This window comes from Sphaeramia orbicularis, chromosome 19 (genome assembly GCF_902148855.1).
Source record: "Sphaeramia orbicularis chromosome 19, fSphaOr1.1, whole genome shotgun sequence".
In the NCBI taxonomy this organism is placed as follows: Eukaryota; Metazoa; Chordata; class Actinopteri; order Kurtiformes; family Apogonidae; genus Sphaeramia; species Sphaeramia orbicularis.
In genome coordinates, this window is record NC_043975.1 from 15144276 (window position 1) to 15170539 (window position 26264).

General features: G+C 38.7%; 1 protein-coding gene across 1 annotated transcript in view; it reads left to right on the forward strand.

The window, feature by feature from the left end:
- Positions 1 to 738: 738 nt before the first annotated feature.
- llgl2 (LLGL scribble cell polarity complex component 2) overlaps positions 739 to 26264 on the forward strand; it is a 41215-nt gene continuing 15689 nt past the window's right edge. Inside the window, 10 exon segments of the mRNA XM_030163387.1 lie at positions 739 to 1007; positions 16505 to 16635; positions 17728 to 17825; positions 19647 to 19728; positions 19809 to 19924; positions 20242 to 20400; positions 25122 to 25266; positions 25268 to 25285; positions 25893 to 26025; positions 26114 to 26168. Of these exon segments, the coding sequence (XP_030019247.1) occupies positions 16561 to 16635; positions 17728 to 17825; positions 19647 to 19728; positions 19809 to 19924; positions 20242 to 20400; positions 25122 to 25266; positions 25268 to 25285; positions 25893 to 26025; positions 26114 to 26168 (881 nt within the window). The 5' untranslated portion in view covers positions 739 to 1007; positions 16505 to 16560.

Consider the following 26264-nt stretch of genomic DNA (forward strand, 5'->3'; position numbering starts at 1 on the left):
TTCTTATAAATCTGTGCTATATTTATTTTTGTAGCTGTTGATGTGATAATCAGTTGAGTGTAGTTTGCAGAAATAGAAATGACCTTAAAGTCACTAAAGAACCAACTCAAAGCTTTTAGAGCATATACACAGAAAAGTTCCTAATTCTTGGGGATATTACAAAGATGTTTTTCACTGTTCTGTGCAAAAAACAGTGCTGCTCTACGAGTAAAATGCCTATAAAATAAAAGTAGTGGAATGTCACCAAGTTTGAGTCACTAATGATGAAAAATAAGTCCAAAATGCTGGTTGGCTGTAGGGTTAGGGTTCAAGGTACAGTCTTGGGTTACAAGTGAAATTCTGAGAATGGATTTTACTCAAAAGGAATGTTTGTCTCAGAGCTACCAAATGTACTTAAAAACACTGTCTGCACATTACAATACATGCACTTTACAACTTCCTCAGGAATATTTAGAAATGTATTAATTTTACTTAACTCTATATGTGTAATAACATTTTATCATATACTTTAAAAACATCAGCTAAACCCTGACTTTTATCATTTGTTTTCCCAAATTATCTTTATTTTCTGTAAGATTTAGCACATTTAATCTCTGAGGCAGATAATTTCTTTAAAAAAAAAAAAAAGTAAACCAATGAAGTGGAGTCAGAGCTGAACCGGAAGTGGGGGCGGGGCCTGTCGTTTTCGAGGCGCACTTGAATGCAGCATATGGGAGGAGTTAAAGCAGTGAAGTTTAGCCTAGCAGGAAACACAGAGGCTACCACCGCAGCGGTGGAAAAAGAAAGAGCAGCACTCCGGGTTTTAGTTCCAAGACGTGGTGGTTAATCGGCAAGTACGCTGTCGCTGGGTCCTGGGAGTACTTACTTTTCTTGCGGTAACAGTTCACTACTTCGTTGGAGGAGAGAGCCCTTTACTGACCATACAACTGGACTGTAGCCGGTGGTGGAGACCTGTTCAGCAGCTGTGAACTGTGGACATCGGCTGAGCAACGGCCGTATTGAATCAGGTGGGTTGGGAGGCTGGGCCCGCACCTCAACACTACACTACACAAAACTGTTGCTTGCAGGTGTTGGCGTGTGAGGCAGCTGGTCAACAGTTGAACTGTTCATCACTGCCACCTGTTTTCTCACGGACACCTGAACGGCTCTAACTAATGCTAGCAAAGTGGCTTCATGTAGCCTGGCTGAATTCTTCCAGTTGGTCACCGGCTAGCTGGCTAACCTTTATTCCCCAAAACAAGGCAGCTAATATGCACACTTATTTAAATCAAGCTAGCAGCTAAGTCCTTTTACACTAACTCTTGAATTCGCCATTGAAGATATGTAGTATCTGCTTAATGCTGACCATATGGTTAACTTGTGCCAGTACTTTGACTGCCGTTGGGCAAAACTCAGACTCCATAAAAACAGTCATTAACCTTAAGTGGTAATGATTAACACAGATTTGGATTGTGTTTGTGTTGTTTGCTTGTTTGGTTGTTTTTACACCACATGCACTTCATCAACACACCCATATGACTGGTTGAAGAAGTCGGTGATTGTGAATTAGAGTTGCTGTTGTTGTAAATAACTAAGTGAAAATTAAATTAAAGCTTAACACATTTTGTAGAGGACCTGGTTACGGTGTTTTTGTTGGGAGTGAAGAGTCCAAGTGAGAGGCTTTGGTAGGCGTTAGCAGGTACCTGGGCATAATGACAGCAAGTCTGCTTGGAAAACACCAGCTCATTGAAGAAATTCACGTGAAACTCCAACTATGATACCTTTTGTGTGTGTGGGGAAAAACCACAGCTATTTTCATGTGAACCTCACTCTGTCGCCAGGTGAGTTGTAGTTACAGCCTGTGTTGCATAATTACGGAAACGTATAACTACAGCAAGGTGTGTCTCCCCAGCAGGTATGTTAGTAAGGCCTTTAAGAGTCAACGGGCTGGTTTCAGGCATGAGTAATGTGTGTTTGGGCAGAGGAGGGGGAATTATGAGGAAGTGAGTGGTGCTTCACCTGAATGTCTGCCTCAGGAAAACTCACAAAACAACAATCAACCTACATATTTTTCCATCTAGAGATAAAGTAACATTGTTTTTTAAGATGCTGGGCTTCTGAGAGACTTGTATATAAACATTTTCAGGTTTTAACAATGTGGTATTAGAACTCTTGTTTTCCCAATTTTTTTTTATATTTGCAAAGCATATTTTTATACTCTATGAATCTAGACAGAAATGGTGATCCTATATTGTGACCTATATTTAACCCATAAAGACTCAGTGCTACTTTTGTGGTAGTTTCCAAATGATTTTTATGATAATAATAATAATAATAATAATAATAATAATAATAATAATAATAATAATAAATCGGTTTTATATAGCACTTTTCTAAGTACTCAAAGACGCTTTACAATAAACAGCCAAGGGACAAACATACATGAAATGGGTAGACAGATACAGAGTTAATACTAAATGGTAATCAAAGAACAAATACAGAGACAAATACAGACAAAAGAAAACACACAAGAGAAGGTAGATGAGAGTGGATGAGGTTGAACAGGCAGTCAGTTTCCAAATGATGATCTGAAGAGGTGGGATTTCTCTATATATAACCTTTCTTAAGTGATTTATCACCATTTATCAAAATATTATCCTCTCCATTTTGCTTTTTTTTCAGTGAAAATCAGGTATTTCCCAGTATTTATTTTACTGATCATGTACTTCAATCATCATGCTGAGGTTACATTTGAGGCTTATCATACCAAAAACTGGGAAAACTTGAGAAAAAGTGACTTTTTCAGGAAAATATATAAGTAACTGAACATAAACCAAGTGTCTCCATCCACTGTCAGTGATCCAACTCCATGGGTTTTACTGAAGATGACAGTGTTTCCACGTTAACTACGGAGCCTCTGAACGTCTAAATGGGTCATATCTGATGACCATGAAAAAGATGACAAACTGTATTTTACACCCATTATTTACATGTATTGATAGGATTAGCGGATCTAAAGTTATTAAACATTTTAGATCAGTAGATGCTTTTGGTCACTGGTGTATATTTGGGTCTTTATGTGTTAGGCTACTTAGACAAACATATGTTTTGGTTCCTTGATAAAGAATCTCAGTTGTTATGACTGAATAGCAGTATAGTAATCGTTCAGTTTCTCATTAATTTATTAAACATATCTTCCTCAAGTGATTAAATCAGAAGATATCTCAGTTAATTTAATCATAGATTGACAGACTATTTATCTGCTTGCCTGCAAGTCTATACGAGAAATAAGAGATCAGTGGGGGTATCTACAGTATTTTTCTAAAAACTCCTTTTATTCAGTTGTTTACTGCCAAAGTACGTAAACATTCCTACTGATTTGATATCACTGAGCACTTGACACTATAGGACAGAATGTAAAAAAAGAACTGATGTCAGATATAATATTTTGACATTTCATGGACATTTTACCATAATATTAACCAAACCACTTATCTCTGCTCTTGGTCATTTCATTTAATCAACATATTTTCTGCATAATGAAGTTAACACAGGTGACTTGTTTCTTGTAATTCTCTGTGCAAGGAAAACCCTGACTACAATGCGACTTAAATCATTTTTAATGCCATAATGTTTCAGTTTTATGGTTTCTTCTATTGATTTGCTGTCATGGTCACATTGCCACCTCGAATGCATCACTGTGCTACCTAAACTCCATCTCATTCTTTATGTCATACTAGATAATTTACCAAACTGAAACAAGTAACCTTTAGTTACCAAAACTAATGCCAATATAAAGGGCTGCAAGAACAAGAGTGTGTTTGGGTGAAAGTGGGTGTGGTTCAAGGGATGCTCTGATACTGGATATGTGTTTGATACTGATCTGAACCACTGAATTGGGTGTCAGTGACTATGACTCTAATCCAGTCCAATCTATTCAGTTAAGTTCTGTGTTTTTCCATGTTTACAACTACATGTGTGAGCCATGCTGTTTCCACTGGTACATATACACAGACTAGTGAAAAGTAATAAAGTCCAACAGCTATTTTGTGGTGACTTAAGAGCAAATTTTTCTCTACTTCTAACCTTTCCTAAGTGATCACTGTTTATCTTATCCTCTTCATTTTGTAGTGAAAATCAGGTGTTTTCCTATGTTTATTTTACTTATGTAGATATTCACAAAAGCTCAGAGTAAATCCAAGGGTTATTCTGCCCAAATGGAGAAAACTGAAGAGAAAATGACTGCCGGCAACCTGAATGTAAAAACAACCATCTACAACCACTGTCATTTATCAAACTACATGGGTTTTACTGGTGAATCAGTGTTGCAGAAAATGATGGTGTCTCCATGTTCACTACTTGGCCTCTAAATGTCCACATGGGTCATATCTTATGACAATGAAAAGCGGAGAAATGGAATTTTGGCTGAATTATTTAATTGTACTGACAGGATCAGCGGTTCAGAGGTTTTTAAATATTTTAGATCAATAGATGCTTTTGCTCACCGGCAACTGTTGAGGTCTTTAAGGGTTTATTTCTTAGGTCTTTTAGGGTTAATTTGTTGTTAACATGTTTTTTATAAAGAAAGAAAATGATGTTTAAAGTATAAAAGGATACTGCTTTATACATAAATTAATTGTCAGTCTTTTCCACACAGTGACGTATAAGGCTTTAGATACCACATACTATGTATCGGCTGATTCACAGAAGCTGGGAATGTGTATTATTTAGATCAGTGCATAAATATGTGTTGCATCTTGCACACTTCATTGTTGTCAGCTACATACTGCACTTGCATACGAAGTTATAATAATTTTAATTGTGAAAGTAAAACTTTGTTCAGCACCAGACTGTTGAGCAGGGAAAATGCCTAATAATGTGGGTTGAAGGACAGACTGTGTCCTTCCACCTGCACCAGCACAAGACTAGCCAAACAAAAAGCCTTTGTTCTCTGTAGTGATATTCCACCTGCATGCTAAAGTCCACCTTTATGGAGGCAAAATAAGAGGCTCCTCCCAAATAAATGCAGGGCAGGCAGGACAGATGTGCTCACCTGTTGAATTTACAATCTGCTTTTTGAAGGAGAGTCTTGAACAAAAGCAGGGATTTCTGAACTATCTGTGGAAATTGTATGAGTATGAAGGCAGGACTTGCTGTTACAAGTTCAGGGACATCCTTTTTTTTTCAACTGTGAACCTGAAAGTTAATTTATCTAACCCAAGAGGCGCACCTTGCTTGTAAACTTCAAACACAAAATATTGCTCAGACTGTCACGCTGTGTTAAGCGTTGTTAACTGTTAACTTGATTCCTGTTTTGCCTTCCCCAATGTGCAACACATTATCAGACAGGAAAAGTGGTTTGCTAATGAGATGGCATAGGAAGTTGAAATGCTATAAAATGTCTTCTGCCCATCAGGGTTTAGTGTCAGTATGCTAGAGCATCTTGTTTATCTCATTTGACCAGGAGAATCCTACTAAGATCAGCATCCTGTTCAACATAGGACAGCAGCAGCAATACAAACAAAAACAATGTGAGCTATGAGCTAATTTACACTGTTGTTGACGGTACTGGTGGACGATGTTGTATTTGTGGAAAGGGCAGATGGACAGGGAGTGCCATTAGTAAAAGGTGATAAATTCTACACCACAGCTTCAAGTACTGTCCCTTGTTTCACAGGTCACAGTGATTTAGTTGCAAGACTTTGATCAGAGGTAAAAAGAAATGTCAGAGCTCGTGATGACAGCACAGAGAAGGTCCCGATATCAGAGATTAGCTACATTTAATGCCAAAAAATTTCACTGGGCTAAGTTCCAGATCTATTTTTGTACTCCATAACACTTCATTGTTCTGGTATTTATTACAATATTATCATTGGCAGCAACCATCTCCCAGTAATTCTGACATTTGGGATCATTGTATGAGTTGATCAGTTGTCCAGTGTTGGTGGTCAAATGTATTTTTCAAGATTATGGTTGTATTTGATTTAGTTTTTATTCATGCTAATAGATTGTGGTAGTTCCTGAAACGAGACATGACCTCAAAGGTCTCAAAACCACTTCTTGAAGGTATCACGTTCTGCTGTAATATTACTCATAGAAAGAGGATCTGGAGTTTATTTTAAGACTGGTCAAAACCATATTTCTGAAATTGTCACTAAACTTCCTTTGCAGTCTCTGATTATATTTAACATTATTACTGCGTCATCATTAACTTGACTCATAAATAACACTACATACACCAGACTTTGTTCCGTTAGTGGAAACCTCCTTGTGGTTGATTGAGGTTTTGCCTTATCTCACCTTTAAAAAAAAAAAAAAAAAAAAAAAAAAAAAAAAGAGGTGATTGTTATTTCAGTGTTATTGGAAGAGGATGAACTGGTCTGGTCATATCAAAAACTGGAAGAACTTGTTTTCTGTAATGGCCTTTCGGGTCTGGTCTTGATTTAGTCTCAGTCCCTCAAAGTTTTGGTCTTTTGTTGGTCTCGATAGACCGTGGTTTTGGTGGTCTGACTACAACACTGTTTCTAAGGAAGGAACACCCATTTAATTTGGGTCTCATTGCAATCCACTCTACACAGCACTTTGTTGTTCAACATTACTCAATTTGCTGCTTATTCAAGTGTTAAATCTGTTGTTGTTGCCAGTGAAAATGATGAATTGCTTGACGAAATGTTATGGGATTATGTTAAAGTAAAAAATTATAGGTATGTAAAAAGTAACATGGCCCTCACAGTAAAGAATATGGGTTAAAATGAGCCAGAAAAGTATCACAGAGATTGCTGTGTTGTCCACTTTTAAATGACAAGTTGCAATATTTTGTCTGTTATCGTTAAAGCTGCTGCTGCCTTTTGAAAGCTGTTCTGATATTGTATTGGCCTCGGGCAACTGAATGGATAAGTAAGAGGAGGAGTAGTGATTCCACGTGTTTGCAGTTTAATTCAGCAAGTTGTATTCTAGAACAATAACAAATTGACTGTAGGATTTGGAAATGCTGAATTTAGAGAAGTGGTTTGTGTGCCAACAGAAATATTCTCACTTGCCATAAAATTAACCAATTGTGAGGATTCAAGTGTGTCATCCTTACAGCTGCAATTGCTCATCATTTCTCAACTATTACATTAAATTTGGTAAAGATTGTTAAAGAAAAATCAGTAAATTCTCAGCTTCTTATTCATTAAATATTAATATTTTCTGGTTTCTGTCCTCCTCCATGACACTAAGTGGCATATTGTTTTGAGTTTTGTACCAAATAAGACCTCTAAGGGCTTTGCAAAACACTGATCGATATTTCCCTAAACAATTAATTACTCAAGAAAAACAAGAGATGAATCAAAGATAAAAGGTTTCATCAGTTGCAGCCCTGATCATGTTTATTGAGACTGTTATTTTGATGGTAGTTGCACTCCAGTCTCAAGTATTTTCTTTCAGTACGAGCCATCGTTGTTGCATCCTGGGAGTCACCCGTCAGCAGGGTGTGTCATTGACATGTTTAACTCTGCTGCTCTCGTGTGCTTATCCTTGGTTCCTTCCTCCTGTAGCAGTTGTTCTGTACTGTGACAGATCTGCCAAATGTACAACATCTTCCTGTACAATTTGCGGCGATACTAGTATCACAACACTGGAATGTGTTTCTTGTTTATCTCTACAAAGTGTCCCTGCATTCAGAGACGGTGACTTTTGTTCTCCCGTGTTGTCAATGTGGATCGGAGTATTTTTTCTTTATGTAAACTCTGTGTGCTGCTGCTTCTTCTGTCTCTTCCCGGTTCTGATTACAGGAAAGAGGCAGAGAGTTGGTGGGAGATATGATATCCTGCAGGCCACACCCAAAACTGACAAGATCTCATTTGTTGTGTTTGGGACAGTGGAAGGAGGCATCTCTGTTTGTTATTGTGTACACAGCAAACTCATTTACTGCTCTGTCTTCGAAACTCTGCACTCTTTGATTTGAAAATATACAAAAGTGCTTTGTGTTTTCATCCCCACTTGGTCTGAAAAGTGCCTGCATACTTTAAAACACACCTGATGGTTTCTGTTTCATGCTGCTCTGATGCCCCCCCACACATACACACACAGTTCTCTCATATGACACCAATCACACCCAAAAAGGACTCATTTCCATCATCAGTACAAACACTGGTTCATTGATGTCAACTGAACATCACAGAGGTGTTGTTTTTGTGTGGTTAAACTCAAGGGGTTTTCGTAAGTGCACTACCATCCAGCTGTTTTTATGCATAACATGAGACTGCATGGCTCTTTGGCCTGGGGACTGTTCAGAGATTTTCACTAGTATTAATACAACACTTTGGCTTCTACTGAAGAGAAAAACAGTTTTTGATACCAGTTGAACTTGGCATTTTTATACATTGACAGCAGTTTTACTGCAAAAAGTAATCCTCTTTATCACAGGTTGAAGCTATCTGAACATATCAGTAGTAAAAATGTATACAAGCTGCTTCTGCACGCTGCATTCATGGATAGAGATTTATTCCTTAGTCATCAGAAATTGTGTATCCTCCTTCATACTGTTTCAGGCAGTCTTTTGCACTGTATTTACATGCATCATGGTGATATTATGATGATGAAAATATGATTTATCTGAGAGCATTATTGATAAGTATTGGTTGTTTCAGTCTACAGTTTTTCTCTTTTGCCCAAGTCCAGAAATTAGCGTAACGTTTGTGGGGGGAAATGAAAGTTCCCTTTTCCTGTTTTCTAGAAATTCAGTTAATATCTGCAATACATTTGGATGAGATCACTGTATAGGAGATCCTGTTTTGTGATTGGACGATGTTTGCAGGCTGGTTCTCCTTTAACAGCTGCTGTCAGACAGGCTTTACTCCAAATATGACAACATGCTTTATTTATTGATTTATTTGTTAAATTAATTAAAGTTTGTACTTTCACTGTCAAGTTGATGACTGATGTTAGTCAGGGAGCGGCTGGTATCTTTGCAGTTTTTTTTGTCGTCTCACAGCAAGTGCTAGCATAGCTGCTGATTGCATAAGTCCATAAGTAGAATGTTTTGGATGCCAGGCATTTCCTGGCCACTCATTCTGACTCTGAAGTTCACTATGTCGCTCAGAGACACCAGCCATGCAGCAGCTCTGCTGGTCTGACTGCCTTCTCTCGTGGTTGTTTTTTTGTCCTGTCCAGGCATGTTTATGCTCATTTGTTTTCCTCTGCTGACTCCCTTCTGAACTTGCAGGTCTTGCTTGATATGCTGGGAATTTGATGACATCAGTACAATGTGGGACAGAAGACCATTAATGGCAGCTTCCTCAATGGGAGGTGTCTGTACCCGAAACCTAATTTGGTCCACGCCTGTGTGAAAATTTGGCTACTTGGCCAAATGTATGTCATTGTAATTTAGGGCATTTATCAGCTCAACACCCCAAAGATATATTAAGTGTCATTTCTAACTTCCAGTCTTTGGTTCGTTGTCAAAATAATGCACTCCTTTTCTTACCTAACGTGTTTAATGTACCTACATCTATGATCCACAGCCTATCCAAGAGATTGTGGGTTATTTTTCTGTTAAATTCCCAGGCCCACTCCCAAATCTCTCTCAATGCTTAGTCTATGGGGGCAACAGTTTGTAGCACTACCTAGACAGTGGCTAGATTAGAAATGGAATTGGCCAACGTGTAAACATAGAATAATTACCTTTAGTCTTTTATTGCTGTTTTATTGACCTTTAATCTCCATACTACTGCCTGTTATACTATTAAAAAAAACACATAAATTACATATTTCCAGTGCACCTGGCTTTTTATCCAAATGAGACAAAAGTTTACTGCAAAAAATAAGGTTCCAGTGTAGTTATTCAGACTTTCTTTTCAACAACTTCCACAGAACAGCTCTGCAGATAAAGGTCAAGCTTTATTAATAAGAAAAATTTGAAAGTTGAATTAATTCCCAAAGAACTAGAGTTCAGCTGTGGGTGAGTGTACAATTATGTCCAAGAACATTAAAATACTGTGGGATTTTAAGGCTCTATTTAGTTAGATAAAACTTGTAAAAACAATGTCAACTCATCCATATAATTGCAGCTTTTTGCTGTACTGAATTACAGTTGCCATATTGCCCTTTGATCAGCTTTGTTTGGTAAGGAAACAGTGTGAATCAGAACACACACAATTAATTTCCGTACCCATGTCTGTTATTTTCACAGGGAAGTACCCATTAACTTCAGGTTAATCAGAGGAACAACAGCAGATCAGATGTAATGTGCACAGCAGTGAGACAGAGTTATGGGGTTTCCCAGGAATTTCACTTGGAATTAGAGATGCTGTTGAGAAACTTGGAGTTGTAAACGACAGTGAAAAGCTGCTTCTTCTCATACACTGGTTGCATTGTTTGATGTGCAGTGAGGTCATCCGTCTGTTAGATAAGGTCACATATTTACCTTTGATAACAAATGCAACACTTTTATTGACTGTTCTCACAAAGTCACATTCAGCAGCTGTTTGCCATAAAGGCCTGCTCTCATGTGCCATCTCTGAGGCCCAGCAGCACTTCCAGAGTCCTTCACTTCAGGCCTGTTCACTCCTGTCATTGCCTGATCTGAACCAGAAACCAGATTTGTTTTAGTGGGAAGTGGGAAAATATGGCTACTTACTGTAATAGGTGTATTTGTTTTTGCTAGCTAAAACAGATTTTTCCATGTAATTTGTGTCTCTCGAAATCTTCTTGGTAATTAAATACATATTTTTACAGTTCTGTTGCTGGTCTAATCAGAGACTAAGGGGAAATCTTAAAGTTGATGTCTGTATTAAAACCTGAAAGAATCTGTTTAATATTAAGCAGTGACTAATGTTAGCTTCCAGACCAAGTGTTTAAAGGTTCAGTCTGCAACATTTGCTCATTGTCATATCTGTTATGTTTGTGTTGGATTCTGCGTTGTGCCTGGAAATGGTCACTTTTGATGTTGACTGATTCTACAGCCTTATCTGAACTCAACTTTATTTAAAGAAGCACTTTAAGAACAACCACTGCTGAAACAAATCAACTGCTGAAAGTGTTCATCAATCATAAAAGCATAACTATAATACAAACAATATAAAACAATAAAGGCTACCTTTTATCATAGGAATACACTGCTGTAAAAGACTGAGTAGAGACTTTTAGAAACATGGACAGATTTTTGTGGAAAGAGTACTCTGCACATGAATGGGTGTACAGGCTGTAATCATAGTTGTAGGCAATTGAGACGAAGGATTAAACATGGATAAGTTCAGCTAAAAATCAGCACTAACAGGAAATTAGTAAAATGTTCAAGCAATTTCTTTATTTCTAGTTTGGTCAAGCAGCACCTACCGAGCATAGTTTCAGTATGTATAACTCAATGTACATTTCTCTTTTTAGTCATGTTCACTATACTGTGGCTCTTAAATTGGGGGGAAATGATAGAGTATTTAGCCTGTGTCCATGCTTATTATTAGGAGATATTGAAAGTAAGTAACATTTTTGTCACTGTCATTAAGAAGCATCTCCAATTGTGAATATATTAGTGTTTAGTGACATTTTAAAAGGCTTACTATCCCAAATTTGTACTTGTATCTGTAATGTGGTGTTCTGATAATATTGGTTTTTGTAACAGTTTTTCTTCCCATGGAACTCGATTCTCACGGCCCTCCTGAAAATTGTTTTAAATAATGAAATTGACATTCATTTCAGCGTTTGTTGTTCTTGATAAAGTGTTCATGTGCCCAGTGTGTGATACAAAGTCTTGCACTCTGGCAGTTTCAGTCACATTTCATCCACAAACACTGTACAAGGCTGTGAGAGGAAACAGAGGCGGAGATGCATGTGTCACCAGCGACAGCCTTAAACATCATAATTGTGATATTCATGGTCGCCTGGCCCCGATAAAGAGCTGAAATAACACAAGGGTGTTTAATGAAGGGGTAATTTGTGCTGTAACGTCTGTTGGCTTTGTCGAAAAGCCACAATTAATTGGGTAGGAGAGATGCTACTGCAGGATTAGGATGTCAGAAGACGACGCTTGCACCTGATGCACTGAAGGTTTCTTTAGTGGTTGTTAGTGCCACGGTTTCCATGTCTACATACATGCATACATGTGTGTTGTGTGCTTGCTTTGCTTTTCCATCAGCAGATTCCTCTCACAGTCCTTAAAAGCTTGTGTGTTTGTGAAGCAGACCTCCCACTCTGCCATTGTTAGTGCAGATTATGGCTTTGAGCTCCCAGTTTCTGCTCCAGTGCATCTCCTGGGACCAACTCGCACACAGACACACTGTCCACAGGGACGACAAGCTTGTAACCTGCTGCTGTTGATGCACCTTCATTTGTGTTTACAAGTCAGCTGTCAAGACCTTTGGTTGAATACTGGAACTGACAACTACAGAAAAACTTGTTTTGTTATACTTTGACCAGTTGCACCAGGCGCCAGGGAGATTTCAGCTATTTTGAGAGTTAATTGGAAGCGACACTGTGCAAAGGGCTATAAAATGTCATTGGCAATTATTTACATAAAACCTAAATGACTAAAATTAGCAGTTTAATTGTTTTTCTCCATTTATTTTGTGCCACTAATTTGGTATCAGCATAACAATACTTCCAGTACCTAATGAAGAAGAATAATTTATTGGTGCTCAACATATCAATAAAAACTGCAGTTCTGTGTCTTATTTGACAAAAATTACACCAGGCAGATTTTACATAAACCAGTATTTTCCCTACCATACATTTTAGGCAGAGAACCCATTATGGTCACCACTTTAGGCAAATAAATGTAAATGAAAGAATTAGAATACTTGACTATTTTAGATTTGATGGTTGCAGTTGGTCATCAGTTGACTAATGTTCTATTTTAAGCTTTTTGGTCAGGTTTTTTCCAAATTGCTTTACAAGGATAATAATTTCTAAAAGGATGTGACGATATGTTTTTTTTTGTTGTTGTTGTTGGTTTTTTTTGTATTAGCAAGACAAATCTTCTCACAGAAGGAGCAGTCTTTGGTAAGAGACTGTGATAGTCTAATCCTTGAACCTGTAACAGTTCTATGTAGGACCACCATTATGAAGCCAAAACCAAAAAATAATGTTTTTTATTGGTCATGTTTCATCCGGGTGACCTTATAGTCCACTTTAAAGCATGTTAATGCATATATGATTTCAAAGCTGAATATCAATAAGCATCCACAAGAATCTAAGTGAAAATAAGCACTCATAATAATAATGATAATGATGATAATGATAATAATGATTATAATAATAAGCCCAAAAATTGCTCATTTTCCTGTCTAGACCATTTCTCAAGACTGTTGACACATTGGTGGATAGTAACTTAGCTACACCATAACACTGTTTAAATGTGCCAAACAAATCTGTCGGATGACCTTAAATTTAGTGTAGTAATACACAGATGGGTCTGTTACCTATGAGACATAGTTTAACTGTATCTATGGTTAGCAGCAAACAAATAGTCTCTGTTTTTGGGACTCTGGGATCTAGAGAGGCTGAATAAACAATGGGGCAGAGAGCAGATAGACACTTAGCAAGCAGCCAGTAGCTAATGATAGCTTGTTAATTTGAGTGGAACAACTGGGATATTCTTTTTATGTTTTATGGTATTAATTATGCAACAAATCACTCTAACCACACCCAATGTAGACCCATTATCAGACAGATTAGAAATGGAAATGACAATATTTCAAAATTAATTGCTAATACCTACTAAATGCTGTTTACTATTACATACATAAGACCCTAAATTATACATCTCGATGATTGTTGTGTGCATAGTTTTACCGAGGCTTTAAATGGCCCATATGTCCAAATGCACTAACTGTATAATGTCTTTTTTCAACACTTGATTGAAGCTCTGGTGGTGCAGATATGTGAACCCACAGAACCATGTAATTATGGCTCCACATAATGTTGGTTAAAAGTTGTTGGTTCCTGTAATTCAGCCTGACATGTTTGGTATCTGCGGACACACTGGAGACTTCTGTAGGGTCGAATATAAAGTTCAGATTTCTATCAGACATGACATCAGACGTTAATGATGGACTGATTGCTGGGTACACAATGGTTCTTTATTTTGGGTGTTTATGTTAACAAAAATAAATTGTCAAATGTCTTGCAGTAATCCAGTGGCTGTGGGTTCTGTGAACAACACACAGTGGGGAAAAGGACAAGGAGCCAAGTTTAACACAGCATTGTGTGAATTCTGTACATGACATATTGGCAAAGGCAACAGCACAAGATCTGCTCATTACAATTTTTCATATTCACTGAAATATGTTTGGAGTATTATTTTAGTTGGTGCTAAATATTTGTGTGAAATGTCTGCCCACTTATTTTTTCCTTTGTCATCAATATTGCTGGCTTTATTTTTGGGGAAACTGAAAGGCTGAATAACAAACTGAACCATTTAAGTCTGTCACAAGATGATTTTGCATCAATTCCAAACCCTGAGTGAACATGTAGGGGTAGGTTTAAGCTTATAATGGAAGAACTAAGACCAGAATGCCTGTATTAGACTTGATTTTATGGACTTAATTAAAGGCAAGAGACTAAATGTATCAGACACACTTTTACATTTTGCTTTTTTTTTTTCCTTTTTACAGTTGTACTTGCAGCTTTGGTTAGTTAAATTAATCCAAGCAGCTATGGAAAACAGTAATAAACCAGATGTTGGTTACATAAATGTTTTATTGGACAATTCATGTGAAATTGACTGAAACAGTAAGATCATTTATAGAGAACAGGTGTCACTCAAGAGGCCGCAGCTAAACCACAAAAAAATCTACACAGTCCTGAGTAGAGACAGAGAATCCAATTGAATAGGTTGGTAATATATCAGTGCAGATTGGTCATTTTACGTGTCCATATCGGCAGACTCTGTGGTTCGGTTTATAACTGAAAAGGTGTGAGACTAGAATACGTGTATGTGACTTCACTTGAAAGGGACATCCTCTAATTTCTAGGTCTATCAAATGGCTAAAGCACAACCTAAACTGTTCAAACATGGCTTAAATGCAACCCTAACCCTTAACACAGTGGATGTGAAGTAGCTGGTGTAGCAGTTCAGGTGGGACATGGTCTGGACTTCTTGTTGGTAGTATTGTTTCTAGCTTGATCACAGATTGCTTCAGCACAGCAGAGGAACTGAGGAAGCTGAGTGCAGTTGAAGTGTGTGACACAGCCGGGCAGTGAGTCAGGGCAGCACTGCTGATATGAGGGTAATAACAGAAATATGTCTCGGTTTGGACCAAGGCAAATGAGCTGGTTCAGACGGAAAACTGTGAGTCAGAGCCCAGGCCTTTGTCACGGACTTGTGACAGAGTGGATCATATGCCTGACCACAGTTATGAGTTTTCCCGTGCGCCTCGGAGCTGCTTTTCCTTGTACATACTTGAGTGTCAGTGAGTGAAGGCCTGGGCTCACAGAGCAGACGGAGCACAGACAATGAGGGTAAAAGGCCTGTGCATTGCTCTGTGGTTGAACTTTTCCTCCACGTGATGGAGCTTAGCAAGTGGCTTTCTGTTAAAGAGCAGCGCCTTTAGCCTCAACTTAACCACTGATAAATGTCGTCTGCAACAGCGCTTCCTCGAAGCTGTTGCCTTCCTCTGTGTTGCTAAAAGAAAGAACAGAAGGATGATTATTTTTTCCTTTCATTGTCTCTCCTCCCCCCTTTCCTTTCCTTCTTTCACTGAAGTGGCTCTATGGAAACCGCCTTTTTGTGTGACAGGTGTTTTCATCGGCTTGTGGCCAAACAATAGTTTCTTAGTTGCACACTGGCTGACCTCTGCCCCTTATCCTTTCTTTTGAGGGAGGGGGGTGTTCAACTGGACCCCACCCACTGATTTCCTGTTTATGTGCATGTGTTCGATTAGGGATGGCGAGTGCCAGACTCTTGAGTTGCCATACATTTCCTACTTTAGCCTTTGGCATCATGGTGGAACAGGCCTTAGTTGGCAAATCCAAACTGCAACTCTAGGATAGTGTGTCAGTTAGAGGATGTTTCAGTGAATGACAGCTAATTCTGAACATTGCTAGAGTTGCAACATTTGGGAAAAAAGCTATTTTAATCATGATTGATAATTAATAAATAAAATACCAAGGCTTTCACACTCAAGTGTAAGAGTTTGCTTCATTTCTTGATCTTGTGTGATGGTGAATTGATTGTATTTGTTGTTTTGACGCGGATGTGAATTTTTTTTACCCAGGCAGATCCAGGGCCATTTCGGAGCTGTCTCTGAACTCATTTAATTTCTTCACACGTTGACAGTCAATTCTTTCAGGAAAACTAGTTCTAGGGCAGCACTAAAACATGCTTTTAGGAAGGGCAAAAGGCAGGAATATCATGATTTCCAACAAAACCAGTTACAGCTTTGTTTGCCATTCAAAAAAAAAAACAAAAAAACAGTATGCTAGACTTTCTCAGCCAAAGAACATTAAACGGCAACAAAACAACCAAAGAAAATTTGAGAGATAATTTTTTTTTTGTCCTTTGTTTTGCTGTGTCCTTATCAGCCCATCTCCTGTGTCTTTGCTTCAGGCAGTGGTGGTCAGCGGTCGGTGGGCCTTCAGGCTCCACGCTGGTGCTGAGACAGGATGAAGAGGTTCAGACGACACGGCCAGGAGTCCCAGAGAGACCGCCTCAAGCAGGAACTCTTCCAGTTCAACAAGGCAAGTGAGACGGAACAAGCATCTCTATGACAACGGACACATGAAAGTGAAAGATTTTATTAGATAGACCCTAGTTCCCTCTGCGTAAACGTACCCATCAGCATTTGAGTATTTAACCAGAACTGACCAAATGTTTGTATAGCTTTATTAAAATGCTATTTATCAGTAATTTGTCCTTTACACTTTTACAACAAGTGGCAGATGATGGTAACACATTTCCCTGATATTCTTTTTCCTAATCCCTTTCAGTGACAAGTCATTACAAAGTGTCTCTGATGCAAAGGTCAACATACTCAACCAAATCCTGCACTCCACCATGAGTAAACGTTTGACAAAGATGGAGCTCCTTAAAGTTGCAGGCATTATTTTGCTGTAGCCCATATTTAGCATCACACCCAGTCTTATAGGGATTGAGATTTTGAAGTGCAAAGAAGTGTCAGTATCAGTTGGAATGGTCTTGGGATGTGTTTTATGCCTAGTTCATCTGCTCTGCTCCAACTGTCTGAGTTAAAACATGGCGTGTTTTTCAATTTTAAACTGTTTGTCACAGAGGAAAATTAGTAAAATCAGAGCGTTATTTAAAGCTATGTCAGAATGCTCCCTTTTTACACAAATCTCTGATAATTCAAGTCATCTGTTGGAGATCCTTTAGTCAACATGGGTACAGTGTGCTTTACAATAATGGGATAAAACAGAAGTTGACATGGGGATAACGGAATTATAATAAGGGGAAAACCATGTGATGACCCACAAATAGTTAACTCATGAGAAAAGCTGAAACGTGAATGAATGAACTTAACTGGTGAGGTAATCCATGTTCGCCCCTGCGTCTGTTGTATGGACTACGTTGACTACCACTGTTGTGTTTACATCTGTCCAAGCAAATCATAACCAGAGGTGGAATTAACTGAAGGACGCAGCATAAGTTGGGAAACTGTAGGGCGGAAATGATGTATTGTCTGAAATGAATGATGAGTAAAAAAAGTTTCAATCATCTTTTAAAGTTTAAAGGCATGCTTAATGAGCTTTTAAAGACGCTTACATTGAATATGATTGTGAAATCATGTGCCTTGTCCTCTGTTTCTTCTGCAGACTGTGGAGCATGGATTCCCCCATCAGCCCAGTGCTCTGGGCTACAGTCCCTCCCTCCAGCTCCTGGCTATCGGCACCCGCTCCGGAGCCATCAAACTGTATCCTTCCCCCTGCTTCTGCATGCCTGTCTATGTATGTGAGCTGTATTAGCATGAAAAAATGTCATCTTGTAATCCCAACGTCATGTTCAAACAGGCAGCCGGCACTAATGAGCGACTGTGACGCTGCTAAATCCCAGTCTGCGGTTCACATGGGCACCTGCCGCAGGTATTTCATTTTCCCACGCTGCATGCTGCTTAACACCACCTGCTTCTCAGACAGTGGAGGCTGTGTCGCCTCAGCCTTTCACATAATTCTGCTCAGTGACAGCACAGCAGAGTCAGTCAGTACACGCTGGTTTTGATAACCTCAGTAACTTGTGTCATTAAGATAATCCAGTCACACAATGCAGCAGATTGTCCTGAAAGAACAGCAAAGGACGCCCACAAAGGAAATCTGTGAATGAATATTCTGAGTCAAAGTGCACGATGCCTCGGGCCACATCGAGGAACAGTGCAGCTTCTGTTGTTTTTTTAATGCAGCACAGAAAGTCTTCTGATAACAAGAGGCTGTAATCTAACCCATGAGACTCCACGACTCACTGGAAAAGTCATCATTCCTTTGAGATCCTGATGTGGACAAAAATATAGTGGATATAAAAGCGGTAAAGACATGTTTATAGACATTTTATATGGCAGAGTCACTTGGATTTCATTGACTCTCTGGATGGGATTTTATTTAATCTCCTCAGACCTATTTTCTGCCTGCTGTAGTGACAGAAAAAACTGAAGTGAAGAATGAAGGTTTTAATAATTGGTATTTAGACATAAATTCAGAGTTAATTTATACATAGAAAGTATGTTTGCATTCATGTCTTCATTTAATAGTGTCTTTTTAACATAACCCATAAAGACCCAAACATACACCAGCAACCTAAATCATTTTCTGATGTAAAAAGGTAAATACCTGTTGATTCACTAATCCTGTCAATCCATGTAAATAATTGGTATAAAATGCAGTTTGTCGTCTTCTCATGGTCATCAGATATGACCCATTTGGACGGTAAGAGGCTCCGTAGTTACCGTGGAAACACCGTCGTCATCTACAACATTGATTCACCAGTAAAACCCATGGAGTTGGATCAATGACAGTGGATGGACACGCTGGGTTTATGTTTAGTTAATGATAGATTTTACCAGAAAAGTCACTTTTTCCTCCATTTTCTCTGTTTTTAATAATAACCCTCAACTGTAATTTGAGCTTTTATGGACATCAATCATAATCAGTGAATTAAATGTAGGAAAAGACCTGATTTTCACTTAAGAATGCAAAATACTGACCATAATATTAGTATAAATGGTGATAAATCACTTACAGAAAAAATTATTTGGGGACTGCCACAAAAGTAGCACTGGGTCTTTATGGGTTAAGGAAACGCAGAGTGTTCCACTACAATATTTTCATTGGAGGTTTGTCCTCTTTGCTGTTCATGCATCTGCGTTATATTAGAAACCTGAAGTGTCACTTGAGTTGATATTGGTTTAAAAATACATTTCTTGTATGGAATAATAGTGATATGTGGATTGTAGTTATATTCACAGATACCATGGTTTTTGAATAATGGAGGGTGGGTCGATAAAAATATATATTATATTCTCTCAACAAGACTACATACAAAATATGTGAAAGCCACTTATTTAAACTACTTTTAAGTTTTTTGACATAGGTTAACAAACTTGGTGTCATAAATACCCATGTTTTTTATTGTGTGGGAGTTGTGGGTATTTGTCATGCTCTGATGGATATTTTACTGATCTCAAAAATAAATATGCATTTTTACAGCACTAATTTCGGTTGTTTAGCCCTTGACCATTGTTCAGATACGGAGCTCCAGGTGTGGAGTTCATGGGTCTACATGATGAGAATGCTGCTGTGACACAGGTGCACTTCCTCCCCCACCAGGTACAGTCTAATGTATTTCTGCTTTTTAAAGTCCACAGCCGCTGCTTTAACTTTAGAAGCTGACTGTAACTTCTGTCTAGGTTGAACTGGTGACTCTGTTGGATGATAACAGCCTACACATGTGGACTTTAAGAGCCCACAAGGGACTTTCAGAGCTGCTGGAGATAGGACGCTTCACACTAACTGGACCTCCTGGGTAAAACACAGACACACACGTGGATTCGTACTAGTCTCAACTTGTTTCGACAGCATGATCATTGGAAATTTACCTGCAATTCATGAGCTGGAGTTTAGTTCCACTTTTAGTTTCTGGGATATATGGTTGTTTTTTCACAAGAAGTCTGAAATCAAAGGTAGTATTTTCCCACATTACAGCAAGACTGAAACTGCAAACGTGTTTATGGCTGTTCTCAGTTATTTTGACTTTGGATGATGACGTCTCTTTAGTCAGGCTGGGATGCACATGTGGTAGTAGTGATATCATGTCCATTCTGGTCCTCTTCCTCTTCTCAGAGCCCCTCCCAGTGTAACCAGAGTAACGGCAGTGTTGCCCCACTCATCGGGGGAGCTGTTACTGCTGGGGACAGAGGGAGGTCACGTGTTCATCGTGGAGGTACCAGGCTTCAGGGAGCTGGAGGAGAGGAACATCAGCCTCGACCAAGTGGCCAGCAGGTGAACCACCACAGTCCATCAGCACAATGCAGAATTTAGAGCACTGCTATACGTCATGTTGACACACTTAAGAAACAGGTTTTGGAAAAGAACAAGTGCTGCTCAGTGGGAAGAGCTGTTGATATAGATCATATTGTTTTAAAGCACTTGGCCATCCTGATGTCACCTATTGTTTTGTCAGCTGCTCTTTTGAAGAACTGAGTTTACTCTTTAGTTGCTGACGTCCTGAATTTTGGAATTAGAAGAGACCATATTTGGACAAGAAGGTGGAACTGCAGATGTGCAAGGGATGAAATCAGGGTTCCCGCGGGGTCTTAAAAGTCTTGAATTTACAAATCTGCATTTAATACCTTAAAAGTCTTTAAAAGGTTTTTCAATTTTATATGGTAAGTTATGTTATGTTGCCAGAAATTTGTTGGCTTCATTTTATATAATGTGTCTTGGAAATGTCCAAACTGCAAAGAAAGTAACCTTAGTCTACTCAGTTCCACCCATTGTAACCTGAAAATTTATTTTGAATTTGGGAACCAATTATTGCTAACTTTGCAGCCCCTCGTGAGAAATGACTAGGAATGGTGGGAATCAAGGGGTTGGAGTAAATAAATACATTTTCCTAAATTCTAGGAGTCACAAATTTTTGCCTGTATGGCCATGAAATAGGCTGTGAAATAGGCATCAAATTCTGTTCTAGGTAGTCTTAAAGAGGTCCTAAATTTTACTTGTAGAAACCTGTAGGATCCCTGGAAACTAACCAAGCTAAGACTACTGCTAATGTACTGAAGACAGCCCACACACTGCTAACTAGGAAAAGTTATGTTAAATACCACCAAGTAATTTCAGCAACTATTTATATGTCAGCACATACAATGTTTGATAACAGCAATGTCAACTTCACTTAATGTTTTAATACTCCAAGTATTATGATATTACGGAGCCCGGGAAGGGACATGAAGAGAAAAAAATGTATTGCGTTATAACGCAATAGTTCAAAAGCATTGCGTTATAATGCAATAGTTTTTGCGTTATAACGCAAAAGTATTGCGTTATAATGCAATAGTTTTTGCGTTATAATGCAAAAGTATTGCGTTTAAACGCAAAAGTATTGCGTTATAACACAATAGTTTTTGCATTGGGATCTGCATTCGGGATCGGACAGGTCGTCAGGTCAGACACACCTGTACCTGCAGTCCTGTGCCCTATGCATGTGTAGTTCAGATGACCGTAACTCTGTCATTATTTGTCCGATCAGAAAAATTCCAACGGTTTCTGAAACCTGAGACTCTGTGCTTTATGGACATTCTCGGGTCAGTGCGAAAATTTCACGGGCACCTGTCCTAGAAGACGCAAAATAAGCCATTCGGTGACTGGGGACGCACACAGCAGAGCGGATTCACGGAGCGAAGAACCGGAGCGCATAACGGAGTGGATAACGGATTAGATCTAGTTTTGGAAAATGTAGGCAAGACGGATATCCCAAGTCCCATGACCCCCCTGGAGGTTTACGGATGGATTTGTGACCGAAGGAGCGACTGATGGAGCAACATCTAAGAAGAAAGGTAAAGTTCACCCAGTTCCATTTAGTGGATTTTCTACATGACTGAAGCACTGTCTGTTTTTTTTCTATGGAGTTTTTACTTGTTTCACTTTAGTATATGTGTAAACTGACGCTTATACTGCATCGTGGTTTTATAGAATAAAGTACGAACCGTGTAGAGTATGTGTTAGTTTGGAGTATGTTGGACTTTCTGTGCGTAAAAGTGCGCATGACGCTCTCCAAAATAAGAGCGCATACGCTGATGTTCGGTGACTTTTTTTATTCAATAGTACAATTTGACCTTGTTTTGTTTGTCTAATACATTGTTCTATGTGTGTTATTTTTCCATTTGTCGGTAGTTACATTCAAGGATGAAGAGAGAGAAGTCACGGTGATGCGCAAAGGCTCTGGTGATGAGAGCAGAGACTGAAGACAGTCCACACACAGATGAAGGACGGAGGAAGAGACTGATGATGATCAGTCCAAATACCACAGACATTCAACACATCCACAGGAGGACGGACTTTTCGTTTCAACAGACTATTTTCCATGTTCAGACTGTGCCATAGGAGCACTGCCTGGATCAGAGCTGTGAACTGACACAACTGTTTCTGCAGAACCACGAACATGAAGGAACTCTGCAGACACAGAACAGACAAATGCCCTGTGTGTGTGTGTGTGTGTGTGTGTGTGTGTGTGTGTGTGTGTGTGTGGGGGGGGGGGGGGGGGGGGGGGGGGGGAGAGACACCTATAGAGTTTGGATTTTTACCCTGTTTTTGCACAATAAAGGCAAATACTCACAGCTGTTTTAAACAGTTTTTTTATACTTTTAAAGTTTCATATTTAACTTTCAAATGTTGTATCCATGTCTAATTTCAGTGTTTTTCTGCTAAAACTAAAAAAAAAAAAAAAACTAATTCCGTTTTTTGTGTTTTTTGTCATTTTAAATTGTTATTACAGTATTAAAACAAATAGTGATTGCAATATTGAACGTTCGAAGTGGTCTGCAAAAATTGACAAAACGACTCAAAGCATATTTTCCGACCTTTTTATGATCAAAATAAGAAAACCAGTCCAGGTGGACCATCTGAGGCTCAGGAGTGTAAAGGATTTTAATACAATGCGCACATCCTCCTTCTCATGCGCAGATCATTCACACTTGGCGCACATACATCTGTATCCATGAAGCTGCACACAGACGTGAAGCTGGGCAAATAGGAATTTAATTCAAAAACCGTTGGGATTTTTCCGATCGGACTAATAATGAAAGAGTTACGGTCATACTACACAGGACAGGGGGGCGTGTCAGACCTGGCACGGTCGGACCCGAACTGGATTACAATGTATTATGTACGGACCTCAATCAAGAGAGAGCATATATGATTGCGTTATAACGCAATACTTTTGCGTTATATCGCAATAGTTTTTGCGTTATAACGCAATACTTTTTGCGTTATAACGCAATAGTTTTTGCGTTATAACGCAATACTTTTGCGTTATAACGCAATAATTTTTATTTTTTGCATGTCCCCTCCCGGGCTCCGTATGATATAATGCTAATAATAAAATTTAAAAAAATATTGTAAGCCACAACCACAGAGCTGTCTGTCAAGAAGAAAAAAAATTAATAAACTGAGCCCAAGTCAACTGGTGAGCTCTATGTCAACAAAAATCTCATTAAGAAAATCCCCTATCAGTAACCAGAGGGTCCAAATAAAGCAAATGAGACCATAAATGTTAACCAAGGGAAAAATACTGACCTCATTGAACCATTTTTTTGTACAGTGATGTGGTTGGGGGGGTGTAAGTCAACTGGAGGCAGAATTTTTAATGAGTTGTGATTGATGCATTTGCTGACAGAGGTGGAGTTTGGTCAGTAGCCAAAAAGATCCAAGCAAGCAAATGGAAAAATACAGGTAGCCTGGAAATGTTACACCTCCATGCTTGTTGCTTTTGTGTGAGTAGATGTAGTAGTGTAGAGTAGAACGTAGCCTCAGGCTGCAGTCTGCCTCATATCAAACATGATCTTTTTTTCTAGTCAGAGACTGAAGATGCATATATTTTGTCTCATACTGTTCTGTAGGGATGTGTGATATAATCAAAATATAATTATTTGTCTTATTTAAAATTTTGCAAAACCTTTTGTAACGTAGTTAAATAAAAGAATTAATTCACATTAATAGCAAATAAAAAGGTAATTAAAGACTTGCGGTTAGGAAATAGGATTGTGGTCAAAAGCAAACAATACTTTTTACAGTACAACATTGTTAATGTGCTGACCAGGGTACTTTATATTATGTCTTGGACTGAAGGAGTTTAAACATATAAAATGTTCTATTGAAATATACAAAGAAATGACTGATAATTGATGACAGGCACTAATTGAAGGTCAATGTTTTAGATGAAACAGGCACAAAGAGATGATGCCATTAGAGTGCCAGTCAAACCTCCAAACGATGTGGAAATAGTGATCAAATGTGATATTTGTCTTAATTTAATCACTTGTTTTTCTGCAGGTAGATGAAAATGATTATCATCATCAGATTATGCAAAATAATTGTGGTTGGTGCAAGTAATTACAACAAAGTGATAATGTAATGGTTGAGACAGGCCTAGATCTGATAGTGGATGTGAACGCCCAGTGTGATTCTAGAGCTGTTGTGCACTTCGTCCTGTTGGTTGAGCTCAGGCAGAAGCAGATGAGAGCAAATGTTTTTCCCAAACACTGTGACGTAAGACAGTTTGTCATCCACAAATCCATCTTGTTTTCTCTGTGTAGAAAACGTAAAGTGTCTTTAGGGTGTGGTGCTGAGGCTTTTTGCAGTTACAAGGGTTTTTTAAGACTAAATTGTTTGACTTCCACAGATGGATTTACTGTGTTTGCACTCAATATAAATGCTTAAATAAACAAGCCCAGCTTAGAGTAATACTCTGTAGCCTTGTTTTTATGTGTCATGTTCTGTGGTTTTGTTTATCTCCCTCTGGAAATACACAGTACTCTGGATTTCAGATGGATTGACCGTAAACAACCATAAAAGCGTATTGACCCATCTGAGTAAACCGCTACCGTACAAACAAAGCACTACATCACTTTGTCATCATGACTTGATGTGTGCGCACAGTGTCACTGAACCCCTCGATCAATACTGAGGCTCATGTTTTGTTTCTTTTCTCCCGCCTGCTACAGTGTGCCTGATGACTACATTGGGCGCAGGAATCTGGAACACGTAGAAGCCTTACAGGAAAACCCGGTCAACCCAAACCAGGTGGTAATCGGGTATGGCAGAGGCCTGATGGTCGTCTGGGACCTAGAGAAACAGTGTGCCATACAACAACATCCCTGCCACACAGGTTGAGATGGTTCTAAGGGCCATCCACGCAAAAAAAAAAAAAAAATCCAACACTGAACCATCACACTGTAAACTGCAGCTGTATCCGGGCCCTGGAAATATATAGAAATATAGGACCACAGACTACCTGCAGAATGGAAACTTTTAAGTCTGTTATATTTTAACCCTTATATCCGTAGTACCCCACCAGTAGAAAAGGAAAAAGGATATTTATCCACTTTCCCTTAAACAAAAATGTGTTTGTTCACAAATATTTTGACATAATAATGTTGGTTATTGGACATTATTCACAACATGGTCAAAAAAACTGATGTTCCACCCCCCTGCCCCTGACAACACCAATTATATCCCAAAATAAGGTTGAGATAAATAAATTTGGCTTTAGCTTATTTTCATTGCCTTCCTTTTTGACATATTTGTGAATGAATTGATAGATTCATTATAGTAGTTTAGGTGTGATTTCGCCCTTTTTACGTGGATCATAAAATTGTTTTGACATGTGTAGTTGTCATCCTAGTTATTGCTCTTATGTGATTATGGGGAAGCTAAAGAACAGTGAGCCAAGTCTCGGTGATTTGTATCTTAAAGCTAATGTGACATTTCTGTAGCAACTGGAAAGTGTGTGGTGGACGGAAGACGGAGGCTACATCCTCAGCTCTCACAGCGATGGAAGTTACTGTCGATGGATGGTGGGTGTGGATGATGTGAATGAGGAGGAGGAGAAGTCCGACATTCCATATGGTGAGGAGGAAGAGTCCACTGTATGGTCTTTTGCTATAAAATGCACGTTATCTCAAAGCTGATAATGACACGCCTTTTGTTTCTGCAGGACATTTCCCCTGTAAGGCCATTATGAAAATCATTCAGCTTCCAACAGAAGACGGGTATGTTGACTTTATTCATCCTTTTTTTCCTTTTTTTTTTTTTTTGTTTTAGTGGCATTTTATAGTTTGGATGTGGTCGGAAGTGGCTTTAACAAA